The sequence below is a fragment of the Aulonocara sp. 'chitande type north' Nkhata Bay genome, linkage group LG18, assembly GCF_057382095.1.
Source record: "Aulonocara sp. 'chitande type north' Nkhata Bay isolate Kocher_YH1m ecotype deep benthic linkage group LG18, A_spYH_male_GT1.1, whole genome shotgun sequence".
NCBI lineage: Eukaryota > Metazoa > Chordata > Actinopteri > Cichliformes > Cichlidae > Aulonocara > Aulonocara sp. 'chitande type north' Nkhata Bay.
This window is the reverse complement of record NC_141361.1, coordinates 24,352,759-24,371,244: the sequence shown is the minus strand read 5'-3', so window position 1 is coordinate 24,371,244 and position 18,486 is coordinate 24,352,759. Positions and strand designations below refer to the sequence as shown.

The following is an 18,486-nucleotide window of genomic DNA, read 5'->3' as shown; positions in this document are numbered from 1 at the left end:
AAAACAAAACAAGAGGACAGGTTGAAACGCGAAGGAAAAGAACAGGGATGAGAAACAGGACCCTTTGCCTGATAACAGGGTTGATGGTGTTGCTATGGTGTGTGACACACATACGAGGGACTGTGTGCGTGCAAGTCTGTAAGTGTGTCGGAAAATTAGTAGGCAAAGCACAGAAACACACACATACTATATGTCCGTAGTTTTTCCAGCCAATGCTGGAACAGTCCAACAGGATGAAACTGTGTTAATCCTGTGTTTAAATATCCTAACCCATTCCAGAGGGTGTGTTTGATGTGTGTCAGAGCGTGACAGTTTTTGTCCACTTGGTTTCATCCCTCAGTGTTAAAGTTGCATATCTTGATCATGAGTGTTAGCATATCCTTGTCTTTGGATAAATATGGGGAACATCCATACATCCATCCATCGGTTATTCAATTCCACTCTGGCCAGGTTGCCGGGGAACAACAACATTAAATTAATTTACAGTGAAAAAGCCAATCAAGAGAGCTACAGACTATAAAAAACAACAACACATATTTGCAGTAAAAGAGCTGAACAAAGTCAATAGCTATTAATTGCATTCTGGCACCTCTGAGGTCCATTACAGTGTTATTGAACATGCGGTGCTCTTCAGTTAAGAAGGCACATTAAGCTACTAATTAGTCAATTGCATTTCTTCATCCTCAGGGATCCAGTGTGTACAGAAGTGAACAGTCAGCAATACTGTGAACACCAAGCCAGAACAAAGCTGCAACTCTTTATATGCACAAGATCTTAGTGTTTAATAGATCCACTTTAATGAGTGCCGGTCAATGAAAAGCTCTGTGGGATCACCACTGACTGACCACACGCTGAGGCTTCTGAACACTTCTTGCAAACTTCAAATTAAGAGTCATTTTAGGATGCTTATGAGACATCAAAGCGCCAATGACAAAAGTTAAATATGCTTTAGTTTAGGCTCACACATGCCAACACACGTGTTGGCATGTGTGAGCCTAACACAAAAAGTAAGGAAATTTGTGTTTGTGCGATTATTTCTTTGTTGTAGCAATGCTTCTTTGCAATAAATCATATTCTGTTCCAAAGCCTGTTTATTTCACTTAAATGGTCCCACATTTGTTGAGCAGCAGAGTTGAGTATGCAGGTTGCACCCATGAAAAACTTGCCAAATCTTCTCTGCCAAACAGCCTATTTTGCTGCTGAACCTTGTTTTGAGCTTCTGGTTCCCACCCGGGGCTGACTATCAGGCGTCTGATTAGCACCTTTTAGTCAGCGTCTGTGAGCATGGACCCTGCTACAGCAGTCAGTTGTTGTCTCCTCTAAGCATGCCACGTTTGACTGATCTGGATAGAGCCTGTAAAATAGGCCAACTTCGAGCAGTGTTATTTGGAGTGAGCCCAAGTACCATCTCCAGATTGAAGAATGAGTTCCATATAATGGACGATGTCAGAGACGGGCTGCAGAGTGGCCGTCCTAAGAAGACCGAATGGGCAGTCTGCCACTGATTTGCAGTTAAGGTTTGTGGGACAATATGACCGACGGCTCTCTACGAAGCAGCTCTGGAACAAACTTCACACAGCCAATGTTATATTCAGTAAGGAGTCCAGATTCTGCCTACAATAGTTGGATGAAAAGGTTAAAAGGTGGAGAAGACGCAGAGAAAGCTATCCTGATTATGCACTAATAGGTTAACACCTTAGGTGGAGGAAGTGTGACGGTGTGGGGCAGCATCTCCCTCGCTGGAAAAAAAGGCTTTTAATCATGGGAAGTAATCTCAATGCAGAGAGATGTCTGCAACCAGAGGCAATCCCATATCTCGTTGCCATGGACAACCAAACTTTGACCTCCATGTTTATCCCAGACTACCTACTGCCTGCAGTCCTGACCTCAACCCTGTTGAAAACTTGTGTGATCAGTCTGGGCGTGCTGTTTGTGCCAAACTCTTGAAGAATGGGATGTCATCCCACAGCAGTGTGTGACCAAGTTGGTCACCAGCATGAGTAGACTGTGGCAGGCTGCTGTGGTGGTGTATGTTTGTCCATATGCTACTCAGGCCCCTTTTTGCTAAATGAATCCATTTTTAAAATTGCCAATATGTTTCTTGTTTCTTCAGACTTCAATCACCCAATCCATTAAACGACACCGAAGAAGAGTCAGCAGCAGAATAAGCTGTTTGGCATTGGCAGAGAAGATTTGGCAAGTTTTTCATGGACACAGCCCACACACTCAACTCTGCTGCTCAACTCACAAATGCATTTGTCTTACAAATGTGGCATCATTTAAGGGGAAATAAACTGGCTTTCCAACAATATAAGATTTACTGCCAAGAAACATCGTTACAGCAAAAACCAAGTGTGAAGTTTAGTTACATGTACAGTTTGGCTTTCTGCAGGAAAGCTGTCAAGTGGCTGTTTGTTTCATTTTAAAATATTGCAAGATAAGATTAAACTTACAACCTGTTTAACAGCGCATAAATTCATATTGGTATGTGTTCCTCTTCATCAGCCAACAACCGTGCATGTAACAGTTTTCTGTTTTTTGTGGAGTTTTCGCAGAACTGATCTCTCAACGTGCAGTCATTGGAAGGTGAGTTAGGCCTTCCACCAGCAGGGGGCAGTAATGCTTCACAGTTGTGAGCTGAACCTTGTAAGATCGGTTTGCATGTATTTAGTATGTATTTGTATTAATGTGAGATTTGGCAGGGGGCGAGAATAAAGAAAAAAACAAGTAAAAATGTTGCATTGGGCGCTTCAGTCGATTTCTTTTCTTTGTGTACAGACTGTGATCAGCTGACCTGCTGCTGCGCTGACATTTAGTGCTCTTTGCGGATTTAGCCAGCTGAAGTCAGATATAAGCAATGGCGTGTCCAGCGGGGTGGCCTGGGGGGGCACAGGCCACCCCCCCAACCAGACTGGCCACCCCAGGTGCCACCCCAAAGGCAAAACAATAAACTTCAATCAAATATCAAATGTCCGATTATGTTTTCACGGTGAAGCTCAGATATCCGAGTGTAAGTGAATGCAGCATCGGCTTCTGCACTATGTGCATCATGTTAGCAAAGGTAGGAGAGCCAAGCGCAAAAGACGGCACTGCAGGAAACAATTTTTCGGTGAAAGAAAATGAGGACAGAATAAATGTCCTGGTAAGTAATATCAAGTTTGTTGAGTTTAGTAAACTTCGGTGAAATTAGAATACCAAGGAAAAAATAACACTTAAAGAATTATTGCAGCCGTGGAATATATCAGACAGTATGCTACTGAGGGCAGCTAACATAAGAGTTATGAGTTATAAGATGTAATCTAAGTCGTAACATTGCTGTATGGAGCTGCAGATTTGGTTGCAGGTTAACATAGCTGGACTGGCCATCGGGCATACCGGGCATATCCCCAGTGACTTATTTATTTATTTATTTTTAATGGCATGAACAATGAGAGGTGGTGGATTGGCCAGATGCAGGTCGATGTGTAAAAATAACTCAGTTGTTTGGTGGTGGCTATGGCGGGGCTTCCACAGAGGCCAGCAGGTGGATGAGGGAAGGGGAGGCAGGAGGAGAGCCCCGAGGCAGCCGCCAGTCCGAGTGTCAGGTGAACTGAACTTCAGGTAAGAAGTTATGACCTGCAGTCTATCTGGGTCAGATATAAACCAAGTTTAGGTGGAGTTTATTTTCATTGTGCTGACTTTTTACTGTCAGTTGCAATAACTCATACTGCGTTCTAGCCAGCTTGGAGTTTTTATACAGCTGTGTGGGTGCTATGATGTTACTGATAGTGAACTTTATTGTATTCATAAGGTTAGTTAGTAGAGTTGCCAAGGGCTCCTTAAAAAAAATGGAATGGTCCCTCAATCAGAGAAAATATTACACGTTTCGTATTGAGCTGAGAAGAGACGCAGTTTGTCCTGGACTTTAGCTAGAATGAAAAAAAGACACAAAGCTGGAGTTATTCTGTCTTTATGCTGCACAGCTGCTTCTTCTCCTCTCATTCTCTCCCCCTCCCTCTCCTGTTGCTACTTCAATCATTAAACTGATCAATGATCAGCTGATCAGCTTTTCTCTCTCATTTATTTATCGCTCACTTTGCGCCAGAAAGAGGAAACCAGCAGATGTCGCGCTAAACAACAGCAGCACGTTTAAGCTTGATCAGCTGTTGTTAGAATTTATTTAATATTAATTTCTAGTATCAGCTGATGTTTGCTGGAGCCACAGCTGTAAAGCTGCTGGTCATGATGTCAGTTTGGATATGTGGTGAGAGGGAAACATGAAGATGAAACCAGGAGATGTCCTTACTGAATCATCAGAGCTGAACAGGTGATGGAGAAACAGGTTTACCTTTTAGGTGACATGAATGAGTTGAAGTTATCAACTGTTTCTGAGAGACAAATAACACCAGGATCCTTTTTTATGTAGCTGACAGCTGGTAACTGTGCAGGGGCGGGTCTAGGAAAGTTTTGCCAGGGGGCCAGGTAGGGCATTAACAGGGAAAGGGGGGCACAAAGAAATACTTTTCTTTCTTATTCTCATTTAAAATATCTAGCTTTTATTAAATAATTATCTGAATCTTACAACCAAAGTTTTTATCTGACGTAAAATGTATAGAAATCATACATATACCAACAAGACTGTACATCACTGTCACAACAGCGTTTGTTTTCAGTCAAAGTCTTTATGGCTTTACTACCTGGTGGGTCGGTCTGTAGTCAAAATGCCCAATTTTTTTGTCCCAGTCCAGCCCTGCAGGTTAATACTGGCAGTGTCACCATGCCAGCTGACTGTATTTCATCATCAGCCAGTGTTGTTCTTTATCAATATTACCAAAGTTTACCATAAGGCAGCATAGAAAGTATTTACTTGCTTTCAGGTTTTATTCAAATGTTAGTCTTTTCATTTGTTTCCCCACTTTTTTCCTGTTTCAAAATCAAACACCAGTTTGTGAGAAGATTATCTTCTTTTTTTTTAACAGGCAGATAAAGTTTTACATTGGAACTGGCTAATTTGTCAATTGTTTGTTACAAATGTTCGTATTTTAATATTCAAAAATGTTTTTGCCCAAAACATACGTGCACTATATGTCAGTAAAAATACTATGCAAATATTGTTGTCCTTGACTGCTGAGTAAACACTGACAAAGCACTGATTGTATCTCTTGTACTTTATCAACGCAGTATCTAAAAACTTTGCACCATAGTGGTTAAAATCTCATTCTAATAAGAGTTAAAAGCGCATTTGGTTATTAGGTTTATAGGATTATTGAATTATGGTTAACGGTTGGTAGAATTTTTTTTTAAACATTATCTGCCACCCTTCTCCAAATCTGTGCCCCTACCTGGCCCCCCCAACAAAAATTTTCTAGACACGCCACTGGATATAAGTAGATGTTACATGAGCTGTATGACTGATTCCCAACTCCTGGATAAGACAAAGCGACTATAAAAGGTAACCAAGATGATCGGATCAGTGTTACCTTACACTGAGCAGCTACATCTATATTTTTATATACAGCATAAACCTGCTCTTGTTCTCCAAACAGCTGTTGTCCTGTGGCACAATCATTACATCATGTTCAGAGCTGTGTCTCTGAACATATTGCACACCCCAGGGCAGCAGCAGCAGTCTCCCTCGCTCTGGACACGCACAGTGATTCACAACTGTTGTGTTTTCAATATGTCCCAGTTGCACAATATTGCATCACTGAATGCACACTATCCCAATCAGTGAGAATCTTTACCACAACATTTTTCTAATTCAATAAAAATTAATATTACACGAGTTTAGATTAATATTTATCTTTTTTTATGAAAAAGTAAGAACAAAACAAAAAACAAATAAACATTTTAATCTAAGAAATTGATCAAACAAGCAGCTGTGAAGCCGAGCTGTTTAGGGCAAGGCGCTTTTGTTTTTGTTGCTGTAGCGCCCTCTAGTGACCAAAGGAAAAAGCGTTTTCCCAATAATGGTGCCACCACTTTTGTGACATGTTGATATTGATATATATGACATATTTGATTAAATCTCCAAAAAGTTATAAGAACATACATTCATTTTCATTTATATAGCAGCAAATCGCAACAACAGTCACCTCAAGGTGCTTTATAGTGTAAGATAAAGACCTTACAACAATATGAGAGAAAACCTCAACTAACAAATGACAAATGACCCCCGTTAGATGTAATGATTAAATACAAACACACAGAGTGAAGAGTTCAGTGAAGAAGAAACAGTCGGTCCCATCACAGTGTGCTGTTAACTGTGCCTGTGCCTTTACTACGCATATGAAAATAGAAACTGTGAAACCTGAAACTCCAAATTTAAACAAAAACGGGCAAATAGCTCAAAGGTTAGACAATAAAAAGCTTCAATGCTTTGGTGAAACTAGAGTGCTTAAGGCAGAAACATGAAAAACAACAGAAAGGAATCAGGAAATGGTTTGACTAATACGAGTCTGATAGAGGATACACCATGATGATGAAGGAAATAAAGGTTAGTCTTTGCAATTACACCTGCACCCGCTGACAGAAACAGAGAGAGGCTGACAAATTGTTGTAGCGTCAGCTGAGTGCTGCACCTTGTGGCACAGTATGACCCAGCTGTTTTGGCACGTGGGGTCCTAAAACGACTGAATATGCAGAAATAATCCTTGCTAATAATAACCTGCTATGCACATACAATATGTTCTGGGCAATTATATGAAAAACAGTCCAGTGATTATTTTAAGGGATGAAGACAAGGATCATTTCAGGATTGTCCCCCCTCCAAAAAACAGAAGATGCAGGTAAGTGATTGAAAATTCAAAGTTCCCCCCAATTTATTTTGGGACCTTTTAAAAACTCTTGTTTCTGGGTTTTCAAACTGCTCACCTCGTGCACGAACCATTTTGCAGATTGAAAATCTATTACACAGAGCATCTTCCTTCCTTTTGGCTCAGAGGCAATTTGAATAAACACAGTGATTCCATGTGAACCCCACCTGCCTCTGTCTGTGTAAGCCTGTAATGAAAACAAATGAAACACACAGGCAGCCTGCTCCAGCATGATGCATTCATGCAGCTGGCCAACACCTACAATGACAGCTCATTAATTATTCAATTTATAAGCTGCTCGACACACACACACGCGCACACGCATGCACACACAGTGCACACACAGTGCACATCAGGTCAGGTGTATAGCGTAGAGACAGGAAGGAGAGCTTTGTAGAGTCTAAAACAAGTCTTTATTGGTCAATATACAGGAAGCAGTGGGATGACCACTAAAGAGAGAGAAATCCCAACCACAGAGTTTACAAAAAGAAAAAGAAACTGATATATAAAATAAGTGTCTTGAACATTTTTACAGGGTTTGTTATTATATGTAAAAGAACCTTTTTTTAATCTTTAATCTTCAGAAGCATATTATGACAAAGAGGGAGGGAAAAAGGAAACAAGGCAGTTATTTCACAATGATGACATCACAACCACAGGCCAACAGAAGGAGGGACAGGTGAGCAGGACACATAGTATCAGAGAGCTCAGTGAGAGAGGTCGTCATAGATACTGTCCACACACGAACGTGTGACCGGTGCTTTCCTGTGAGCAGAGATGGGAATGTCACGGTTTCTTTTAGCTTTTAAACAAACTGGAATTTAATTTTGTCAGAGTGAGTGTTAATCAGTAATGACGCCGGTACAAAGAGGAATGACTGTAAGTGAAGTATCCACTTCTTCTTGTAGCTGTGGTGAAGTTGTGCAGGAATGTGGATATACTGTATAAGCGCTGCTTCTTTTCTCCTAAATTTACCACCGTTTCTGTCAACATCTACGCACGACTTCAAACGGGCGCTCCGACAACTTTGCACAATGAATTTACTTTCCTTTACATGAGGGATAAAAACAGCACGCTGATATCTGTGGGTGTCCTTTGCTTTGACATGAAAGCCTGTGTTACAAGCTGCAGATGTGGACTTCTGCAGCCAGTTTCACAGACGCGCCTGTTGCAACTGAACAAAATAGGAAAGAAAATCCTACTTTGTTGGTTTTGCTAAAGGCGAGATCCTACAGTATATAACTCATTATAAATTGTTGGCATCAAAAGCTATTTTATTTGCTCAAGGACGCTGTACACAACATTAGACATCACAGCGGCCTGACTCTGAGACAAGTCTGACGAGATAAACTCGTGACAAGTTAGGTGTTTGTGAAACCGGCAGGTCTAAGATGAGATGCTACTGACTGATAGATGGGAAGTGCAATGTATATTGTTTCTGGAAAATGATCAATACTAGGCACTAAAGTCAGGATATTATAGCCTGTTCTGCATCAATTCTATATCTGTCTCTTATATCTGGAGTACCCCTGTTTCTGTGCACCGATCCTTTATGGTAGGTCCATAATTGCATAGAGGACTCCCTTTACTATGGATAAAACCAAAGGAAACATGGGGTCATAGTGGCAAACTGCAACATTTCTGTATCACTGCATGTGCTGAGTAAAAACCAAAGTTAGCTACTCCTAAACAGTAAACATTTGGGCCACAGCACGGATAGATCTGGCACACACACACACAGATGCAAACAATCAGCTTCTAAGCTAATGGAAAAGTGACTGTTTTAGCTTCAAGATAATCCAAGGAACTCAAAGATGAAAGATTCCGTTTAAAAATTGATATTTCTACTTTGTTCTGTACATGCAGTAAATCAGGACAAATGTGGAATGTTTCTCTTTAGTGTCCAGGCCACAGAACCACAGACTTTAAGGACATAAACGTGTTGTGGTTGAGAAGAGAGGAAACACAGAGAGAGCACAGCTATGTCATACCTACTATCAGGGCCATGGGAATTCTACGTAAAGATGTTACAGATACATGAACTAGCTGATGCGTAGATGGATAGACCTTGCTGTTAAATTGATAAAAACAATCAGTTTGATGGATAAAAGATTTAAAAGTAACGGAGGATACGATACACATACTGAACACTGGGATAAAAGTCAATTTTAAGCTTGTGTTTCGTATCAGTGTCACATCATTTAAGATCTGGCTCGTGGCTCAGAGTTTGGGACTGAATTTATAATGTGCCCACATAATAAATGACTCGACTGTGCTTGTTTGACATATTTTTCTCTGCTTTACTGGTTGTGACGTGAATAATGATGCACACACAGACAACGATTTCCATTCAGTCATACGCCATGTTTGACTGCGTCCAGCAGGGGGAGATGTTACATTAAAAATGACAACATGGGAAGATTCGAAGAGTATTTTCCAGCAACAGATTGTAAATTATTTCATCAGAGTGTGTGTGTGTGTATACCTTTACAGAGCATGAAGGAATGTCTGGTTGATACGTGTGTGCTGTGTATTTTTATGTGTGTGTCTGATGAGAATGTGCATGAGCGTGTGTTTGTGCACATATGTGTTAATGTTTACATGTTCGTGATCAGTATGTTATGGAGGAACTGTCCCATCCGAGTTTCCCCTTCTGCTTTCTCTCTTTAGCAGCTTCTCTCCCTTCATCATCATCTTCCTCTTCATCGCTGTTCTCCGACTCAACACTTGTCACTCCTCCCACCAGCTCTTCCTCCTCCTCTTCTTCCTCCTCCTCATGTTCTTCTTGCCTTACCTCATCACCCAGAGCCTGAGGTCCTCCTATGTTCTAGAGAACAACAAACAAAAATCAGCGTATAAACGACACAACTGCAGGTACGTTCATACTGTTAACAAGTACTGTGGACATTATCTTCAGTCTTCCACTCTGTCCTTCTTCTAAAGAAAATACCCTGATAATGGCATTAAATGCTAAACCACATCTTTCAGAGTTACCTCCATGGGGTTGACAGTGATGGTGAGCGCAGAGTTGTCCCACTCTTCCTCAGCATCTTTGACCTCATCTTCGTCCTCTCTCGACCCTTCCTGATGTGTGGCGTGGATCCTGTAGACTCCAATAACCACGATCACTACCAGTGCTGCGATACAAACCACGATAACAACTGTGGCTGCAGGAGGTGCCGATCCTGTAAAAAACAGTGATTAAAGTAATTATGCACACACACACACACACACACACACACACACACACACACACACACACACACACACACACACACACACACACACACACAATAATAATAATAATAATAACAGTGGTTTCCTATGATACTCATCGTTTCCCTTAAGTTCTCTAACGATCCTGTAAAAAACGAATGAAAATGCTTTACATCGGAGTAACAGAGTACAAGTAAACTAAATGCTCATTAGAATCATAAATTAGAAATTGCAGTGGGGCCACAGTAGTGACTGAATGTACAATTTTGCTATTCAACTGTTTATTTACTGTTATGTTATCTATCTTATGTATCTTCTTTGTTAAACAACACAGTTAGCTAGCTTGCGTACATTTATCAAACACTTGGTTTTTATACTTTTAGCTATATTCCAACTGTTAGTTTTTACATTAAGCTACCTTCCTGATCAAAGCTTTCAATCAGTTGTTTTCAGATTAGTTTAGCTATTGTGTCCATGTCCTCCCCCCCAGCTCACGCAGAAGTACCTCACGGGGGAACCTTATTCCCTGGTTGGAAAACATCTCTTGTTTAAAGCGAGTTCTTCCTTTCCACAGTGACCAACTACTGCTCAGCTTTTATCCTTTCTTCCAGGACAGGATAAAAGACAGCATGTCTCATTCACACAAGTATTTTTCTATATCTAAGTGCTTTCTATCTATCTCACATCGGCACACATTCTCACTCCAGTGAACACATCAGCAGCAAATGAGTGTTCACTACTTTAATCAAACCACCAACCTTTCAATTAGTACACGACCTGCTCTACCTCCTGAGAAACAGTCACCCACAGGCGACCGTTGTTAAGGACCAGCGCTTTATAAATGAACTGGACTCTATTTGTGTCTTACCTGACATGTGAGAGTTGAGCGAGTGCATCATGAGTGGGTGATGGACGGGTCTCATGTACTGGGGCTGGACAGCCATGTGATTGGCGTGCTCCACAGGTGCCGAGTGGTGAAGAACACTGACCTATGCAGAACAAATAGAAGACGAAACAGGGTAACATTGAAAGATAAAACAAATAAACCATAAAAATAAGACAGAGACACTTGGTAGATAAGAATGTATATATATCAAACTCACCTCCAAATTGAACTCGTTGCTGGTGTAGCGACCGTTGAGCTCCGAACAGGTGAGTCTGAACCTCCTCTCACTCAGATTGGCTGGTCGCCAGTTCCTGTAGCGCACTTGCCTCAGTGCCTGCTCATAGTGAGCCATGGAGTCCACACCTTGTAACACAGAAAAAGATTTATGCCTTACTAATATCCAACACATGTCATGAAGCAGAACTGCATATTGGCGACATAAATAAGCCTGTAATTAAACGACAGGGACATGTCTCAGGGACCTTTACATCTTTCTTAATGTATGATCGTCTGACTGCTGATTAAAGGGCACGCCATTTTCCAGATTTTTCCCTAAGATGAGACTGCAGAAGGTCACACAGCCTACCATAAATTGATATTCCAGAGGTGGAGTTGGTGGCATCAAGGTGTTTTCCCAGCAGAGCACTGTGTTGAATCTCTAGACTTTCTCTGTCTGGATTCAGTTCTTCTCCAATTACCAGAACATCACAGTAGTCCAGATTGTGCATTACCTCCATCACTCCTGGCCTGCGGGCTGCATGCACGCACACAAAATCGCACAAGTGTGAAAGTGTTTGAAATGATAAGATGTCAAATATCCAACACATATATGGTCGAATATAAAACACCTCAACAGAAAGAAAAGCAAAGGATGATTGTAAATTAACTAAAGCATCATTAAGATGCACATATAAGCTGAGAGCATCTATAACAGCCCACTCACGTCCACCGAAGCCATCTCCCTTCATTACTGTGCTTGTGATGTGAAGCTCTTTGAAAGGTGCCACACCCAGCGGGCCCCGGAGGTCGCTGGCAGGCCTGACGAGTCGATTAGATCCAGCAATGGTGATTCTTGGTTCACTGGGCGGCAGCACCATAACTACTGCCTTGATGTCTGGGATGGAGAGACATGTGTCCTCTCCGAAACACCTGACACACACACACACACACACACACACACACACACACACACACACACACACACACACAGAAGAGGAGAAGAAAAGGTTACAGGGTAGGACAGCACCTGTGTTGCTGCCTCACTGCTTACGTCTCTTGATTTCACTGCGGCGTATTTGCTTTTGTATAATTTAAGTACCGCAGCTCTGAATTAAAGGCTCAGGGAGCGACAGGGACATTTCTTTATTCCAACTGAACCTCACACACTGCAAACCTATAAGCACAGCAGGCTAACAGTAAAATAGCAAAAATAAAAATCTTAAACCATAAACAGTGCTAGGTTTGGTTGAAAATATTGTTTTTGTGTTCATGATGTTGAGAAAATATGTTTTAAAGGCCTAAACCTTTAGGGCTAGATAAGAAAAAATGTATCTGAAATACATTTCTGAGGGCACACACACACTGATAGCGTTCAATATCACTCCTTCAATTTCCAGCTTCAATCTCATCATCCTTGAAAATACTCTTCATGTACTCTTCCTTCAAATTTACCCCTACAACATTTCACTTCTGATGTTACTGTGAAGAAGTTTCAAGGCACCCCTCATTTCTTTATATTTTACTTCAAACTTTAAGGCTTTCCGAAGGTCTTTCAAAGTTTTTCTTTGGACGTTGGCTGCTTTTTCACTCATTTTCAGTCCTTATACAAAAGTACCAAACTCAAGGGATGACCCAGTGTTGTAATAGACAACTTAGTAAAGAAACAATTTAAATTGCATCTTTGGGCACTTTGTTACTAGCAGCCTGACACAAACACATATTTTGTTGCCATTTGTTTAGTCGACTCTACAAAAAATGTCAACACAGTCTGAAATAAAATCGTATTTTTTGTACCAATGAAGTGATTTCCAAAGAGCTGTTAGCCAAGTGCTTGACATATCTTGGCGTGGGGTGCAGTGTGTCAAGTGGAAACAAAAGAAGTGGCACACACACCAAAAAAAGCTAGAAATGGTCTCAGTGGAAGAAGCCATTCATAAGGGAGGAAACAGGAAGAATCATCTAAACCGAATGCAACCAACATCCAAAGAAGAGCTTAAGAACTACTACATGCTTTATTCCCATGTATGTTTGGATCACTGCACTTTTCATTGTCATGCCCATCTTCCTAGCGAAATATAAAGAAATAAAGGGTTGGCTCTAGACTTTTGCGTAGGATTGCATGCAATAAAACCTCTTTTTAAGTGCTAATGTATTTAGAGCTTTTTAAGATTATTTTAATTTCAATAATAATAATTTTGGGGCTGTAAGAAGATTTCTGCAGTGCTAATAGTGCCTGCCCATTTCACACCAGTATGAAGAAAAAAACTAACAATTCAAACTTAGAAATTTATGCATATTCAATCCCTCTTAGCGAAAAACTGGTTTAGAAAATACGTTTTCAGGGGCTTTAAGTGGCCGCTGAGGTGGTTTGTTTGTGCAATCAATTTCTACTAAGGCATCATAATTGATTACCACTTCTGAGGTTTGTTGGATTGCCAGAACAGGCTGGCAACAAAAAAGAAAAACTGGCAAGAATACCAAATTCTCCATTGAGTTTGTTTTACCCACTCATCAAACAGGCCAGCTGCTTTATGAAAACATGTACAGTGCATATTAATTCAAAAGATTTTCTTTCAGTTTTTCCTGTTAAAAATCATTTCCATCGCTTTATCACGAGAAAATCTTTTCTATTCTGGACAAAAATTCTATGAAAGGATGTGAATTTCATTTTTATGTCGGTTTTATTGTGTTGTAAGTAGATTATATCACTATAGAAAAACCCAGTTTCAACTGGACTTAAGTTGAATCGGTGTGATTATGAAAGCGAGCAACAATGAACTCTCACTTGCACATAAAAACATCCCACGTACGTATAAAGAAATGAAATCCACAAAAGGGGATGTTAGCTTTTGAGGTCTCAGATCAATCTTGGCTTGTTACCTGCCTTGACCACATGGCCTCTAGTGCATCACTTTGAAATTTGTCCGTGTGTGTGTCCTGGAAACAACACTGCTGTGGGAACTACTACACAGCAGTGTGGTAGTTCCCACAGCAGTGGGTACAACCGCTGAGTACTATTTCAGTCTGTTTGTGTGTACACTGTCAGCGTGACAAGGTTGCCACCCTTCAAGAAGCAGCCTCCAAGATGGACACAGTCCAACTCGTGGATGCTAACAAAAGGGTGCCAGAAATCTCAGAACTTTACACCCCTGTCCAACATCATTTTTAATTTAACTACACATATCAGGTGTTTTTGTACCTGTTGTACAGGCAATATTTTAAAGATGGATATGGCCCAAGAAAATGTTGATAAGCTACTTATGCTGCCAGACAGGGCTTGTGACATGGAGCAAACACCCGCGGCTTTAAAACAACACAACGTCTTAAAGAATTTTCTGAACACTGTATGTGTTATGTGACTACATATTGTTGTTTTTTTCCCTATTCACGGACTGCGGATTCAACATATCTGCTGAGTGCAAAGGCGGATCTATCTGCCGTTATCTCGAGGAGCGCAGTGAAGTGTTGTCAGAGTCAGACAGCCTCTATTGTTGCTCCTGGAGCTCGCCTCACTTTATCGACCAGCACGAAGCTGATTTGACCCGCCTGCGTTTGCTGCTCAACAAACGAACAGGTGCTGCATGGCTGTGGAGACAAGACGTAAGACACGTGAACATGTACCAAGCACTCAAGCTAGACACAAGTCTCTCTCTCTGGGACAGTAAGCAATATCTATATATGCAATCAAGCATGTTGCATTCAATGTGCTACAGCTTAGTGCTTTGAGGCAGATCGGGTCAGACATGAGCCCCGTAGAGGAAATCCATATCAGTACTGGGATGTAATAATGATCCGATAAGAAACGCAGGAATGAGTTAGTCTCAAAGTAGTAATTCAAACATGGGTGCCACTTACAATTACCACTGAAATCTTAAAAAAAGACATAATTCACTATTCATTATCGCACAAGATAAAAAGAGATTATTTGAATGTTTCGTCTCAAAGGGAAAGAGAAAGTGAATTCTCTGTGAATTTGTTTAACAAAACCCTCAGTTGTATCTTTTTTAGTTTGTTAACAGTTAACAGTTGGCGGTGCATGCACACTATATATATATCATACAGGTACACATCATCTGTCTTGGTCTATGCACGGGAAAATAAATAATCAACCTACTACTTGTCTATTCCATCAACTACATTTAATATATAATGTAAGGTTTCGGTCTAGTGGTGAAAATATAGAAAATATCAGCTCACCAAAAGCCAACCGAATATGAATCCAAATTCATGAACACGTTTGTCTGTTTGCAGTACTGGGAAATAATAACATGCAGGAGATTTCTGGACAAGTACTTGAAAGAGCGGCAGGTTGAGTGACTGGCATCATCATCCTGAAGTGCTGCTGCTACTAGTGAACAAAGTCAATTTAATCAAGTCAAATCAAATCAAAGGCAGAGATAGAAGCACAAGAAGAGAGAGGGAGAGAGAAGAGGGAAAACATAACAAAATAGACTCTAGCAATATGGTCTTTGCAATCACCAGGGACAGCTGGCCTGCTTATTGGTTTAATAGTTTTTACACTAATGATCCACCCTACGCCATCTCACTGAGAGCTCGGCTCTGGCAGCTGCTTTGCTCACCACTGTTTCTGTTTGTAGCTGTTTGCATTGCCTGTGACCACTACCCATCTTATGCTGACCACCTTCTTTAAACATTTTACGTTAGATTTCTGGGGATTTTCACAAACATTAAAATGTCAGAAAGAGTTTAAATCTTAATGTCTAAAGAAACAGGCAGAAATTAAAAAAGAAAACAAAACGCAGAAGCATTAAATGTGCAGCTGTTCTGCACATCAAACAGGTCCCTAAATCGCTCCATTACACACTGAATGTAAGGACGGCTATCTAATTTTAACAGTTGCAGGGGGGCGGGCGGCGTGTTGATGCTGTGGTTTGCTTTTGGGTAGAAAGGTTTTAGGTTCGAACATGCTGGTCAGCTCATGCCTTTTAGTGATGAGTTTGCTTGTTCCTTCAGTGCTTGCATGAATATTTTCCTTTTCCCCATTGCAGCTGGGATAAGCTCATTAGGCTAATGTGGGGTGACATACTCCAGTATGTTATCTAGCTAATAATTATATAGCCTGTGTACTGAAAACTACAGAGGTGTGATTTCCACTGCAGGAAGCTAAGCTAATGACCAAATCACTATACATGAAGACATCTCAGGACAAGATTTAATGCTTTATGTTATGACAGGCTGTTTTATGTCTCCAGTAAATGTTTGTGCACAAAACATCCTGAGTATTCCTCCTCCATGAATAAATCTGGTCCCACGAGATTTCCACAAGATGTGTGCGTGCTTGCACAGCGAGTACCAGTCTCTCAAAGTCAATGCACCCCTGAGCAAGATGTTAACTCACAGTACTTCCAGCAGAGCTGCTCCAAAGCTGAGCTCCTCAGTTATGAACAGGTGCACGAAAGCTGGATGTTTAAAAGCCATGGCGTGTGTTTCGTCTCTTAAATAGCTGAGATAAAAACGCACTGTCAGAGTAAATGTGCACTCACTGTACTGTAGTGGTGATATGCAGCCGTCGGAGGCCTGGTGTGGGGAACTGGCGAGAATTGATGTAGGAGACCTTGGTCATGGCCGTGTTGATGCTGTCCACATCTTCTCCTTCCACCACCAGCACAGACTGGGCCGGGTTAAAATGAAACTGGGAAAAACCAACAAACGACTTGTTCTCATTCAGATTCAAAAGTAAATCAATAAGATGATGAGTGGAGGTTTTATGAAAAAGCATGTAGATGTGGACGTCTTAAATTCAACTCCATTATATTCCAGAGATGGAAATGAAAGCGCTTTAACTTAAAAGCGGCACATAAATAAGTTATGGTGCTTTCCTTCTTCCTTTTAGACCAATGCAAATGCAGTTGGCTGTTACTGCGGAGAAATAAGTTGAATGAATCCATTTTTTCCACGCACCTTTATGTCCTTAGCGAGGCTTTCAAGGGAGTTAATATCAAGACCTTCTTTGCAAGCCTGCAAACAGGAGATAACCTTCTGGGTTTCGATGCGACCCGGTCGGATCGTCAGACCCGACAGGCTACCACGGAAATACTGAGTGAACCTTGGAGTTGCTACCTCACCACCTAGTGGGGAAGAGAGAAGATATATGATGTATGAGAGGAGAAAGAAGAGAAAAGAAGAGGAAAGTACAGACGTAACAATATGGAGAAGAAAGCTAAGTGAAAAAGGGGCTAAAATACTGAAAATGTGTGTGCTTTTCTAAGGAAATATACAGAAACCATGGAGAGCTATTTCTCTCAAACTTTTAGATTAAAAGAAAAACATGAAAAAAAATTACATCAGCGCCAGCATGAAAAAAAGTACTTTGATTACTTTGAAAGTAACATTGCTCTTTAAATAGGTGTTTAAATAGGTTTAGGTACAAATTTTTAGGTTAGGGATGTGAAATGTACACATACATTAAGTGCTGTACACTCTAGATAAGCAAGAAAAGCAGACATCATGACCTACAGAATATAGTCTGCAGTATTCAAGGAAACATCGCAGGACGCAACAGAACAGCTGCTTTTGACAGCTTGTCACATTGGATTTATGACTTTGACAGATGGTAGTGTGAGTTTGACCTAAAATGTTCTGCAACTGCCACAGCCGGTGGGAAATACAAACTAACCATTCATATAAGCTAAATAAAACCAGTAAGTGGAAGCCAACACCTTGGCACAGTCCTCTGTGTAAAAGGTATCACAGCAGTACAGGCTGTGGAGGTCTGTCAAGCCCTGACATCTTCTTAAGAGTGCACTTTTTTCATATGGAGAGCGTAGCAGATTTTCCTGTCAGCTCTGCCCCGTGGTACAATTTTACCACTTCTTATGACAGGTGTAATTTCCATACAGGTCTAACCCCCCCCCTTAAGGTAAATTACTTCCTGCCTGAGTCTTTCAGGCCAGTTATGGCTTACGTGTTTGAAAATTCTCGTAAAAGGTGACAGCTCCTCTTAGAGTAATGCAAAAATGGTGGATGTCGCTCTATTTGTAGTTCATAATAAACCGAGTGTCACAAACAAGTATGTCACAGTAGCAATGAAATATTTACACAGTCTTTAATTGAATTGAATAATTGAATTTCCAGTTCTAGAATTTGATCATTATTATTTTTACTGAAACATATTGATTTTATTTTATCTGGGAAAATGACTTAACTTGTTTATTAACCCAGACAAAAACAGTGTATGTATGAAGTGGTCCTCTACTGGTGCTTCTTATTCAGTGCTTCCCCCCCTTTTCGTTTCCAACTGAATATAACTTTTTAGCATTGCAGAATACTGACTCAGCAGTTTTGTTATTTAAAGTTGCTCACTCATTTAGCAGAGCTAGGAGGTTCTCCTGGGACAGAGCTATTCTGTAC

At 40.8% G+C, this 18,486-nt stretch overlaps 1 protein-coding gene across 1 annotated transcript in view; it reads right to left on the bottom strand.

Moving 5' to 3' along the window:
• Positions 1 to 7,184: 7,184 nt before the first annotated feature.
• The window catches only part of clstn2a (calsyntenin 2a), a 162,636-nt gene continuing 151,334 nt past the window's right edge, over positions 7,185 to 18,486 (bottom strand). Inside the window, exons 11-18 of the mRNA XM_086270899.1 lie at positions 17,038 to 17,204; positions 16,620 to 16,768; positions 11,840 to 12,045; positions 11,483 to 11,650; positions 11,114 to 11,259; positions 10,879 to 10,999; positions 9,789 to 9,979; positions 7,185 to 9,621 (exon numbers count right to left, since the gene is read on the bottom strand). Coding sequence (XP_086127025.1) covers positions 9,406 to 9,621; positions 9,789 to 9,979; positions 10,879 to 10,999; positions 11,114 to 11,259; positions 11,483 to 11,650; positions 11,840 to 12,045; positions 16,620 to 16,768; positions 17,038 to 17,204 — 1,364 coding nt within the window. The 3' untranslated portion in view covers positions 7,185 to 9,405. The remainder of the gene's footprint in view (positions 9,622 to 9,788; positions 9,980 to 10,878; positions 11,000 to 11,113; positions 11,260 to 11,482; positions 11,651 to 11,839; positions 12,046 to 16,619; positions 16,769 to 17,037; positions 17,205 to 18,486) is intronic.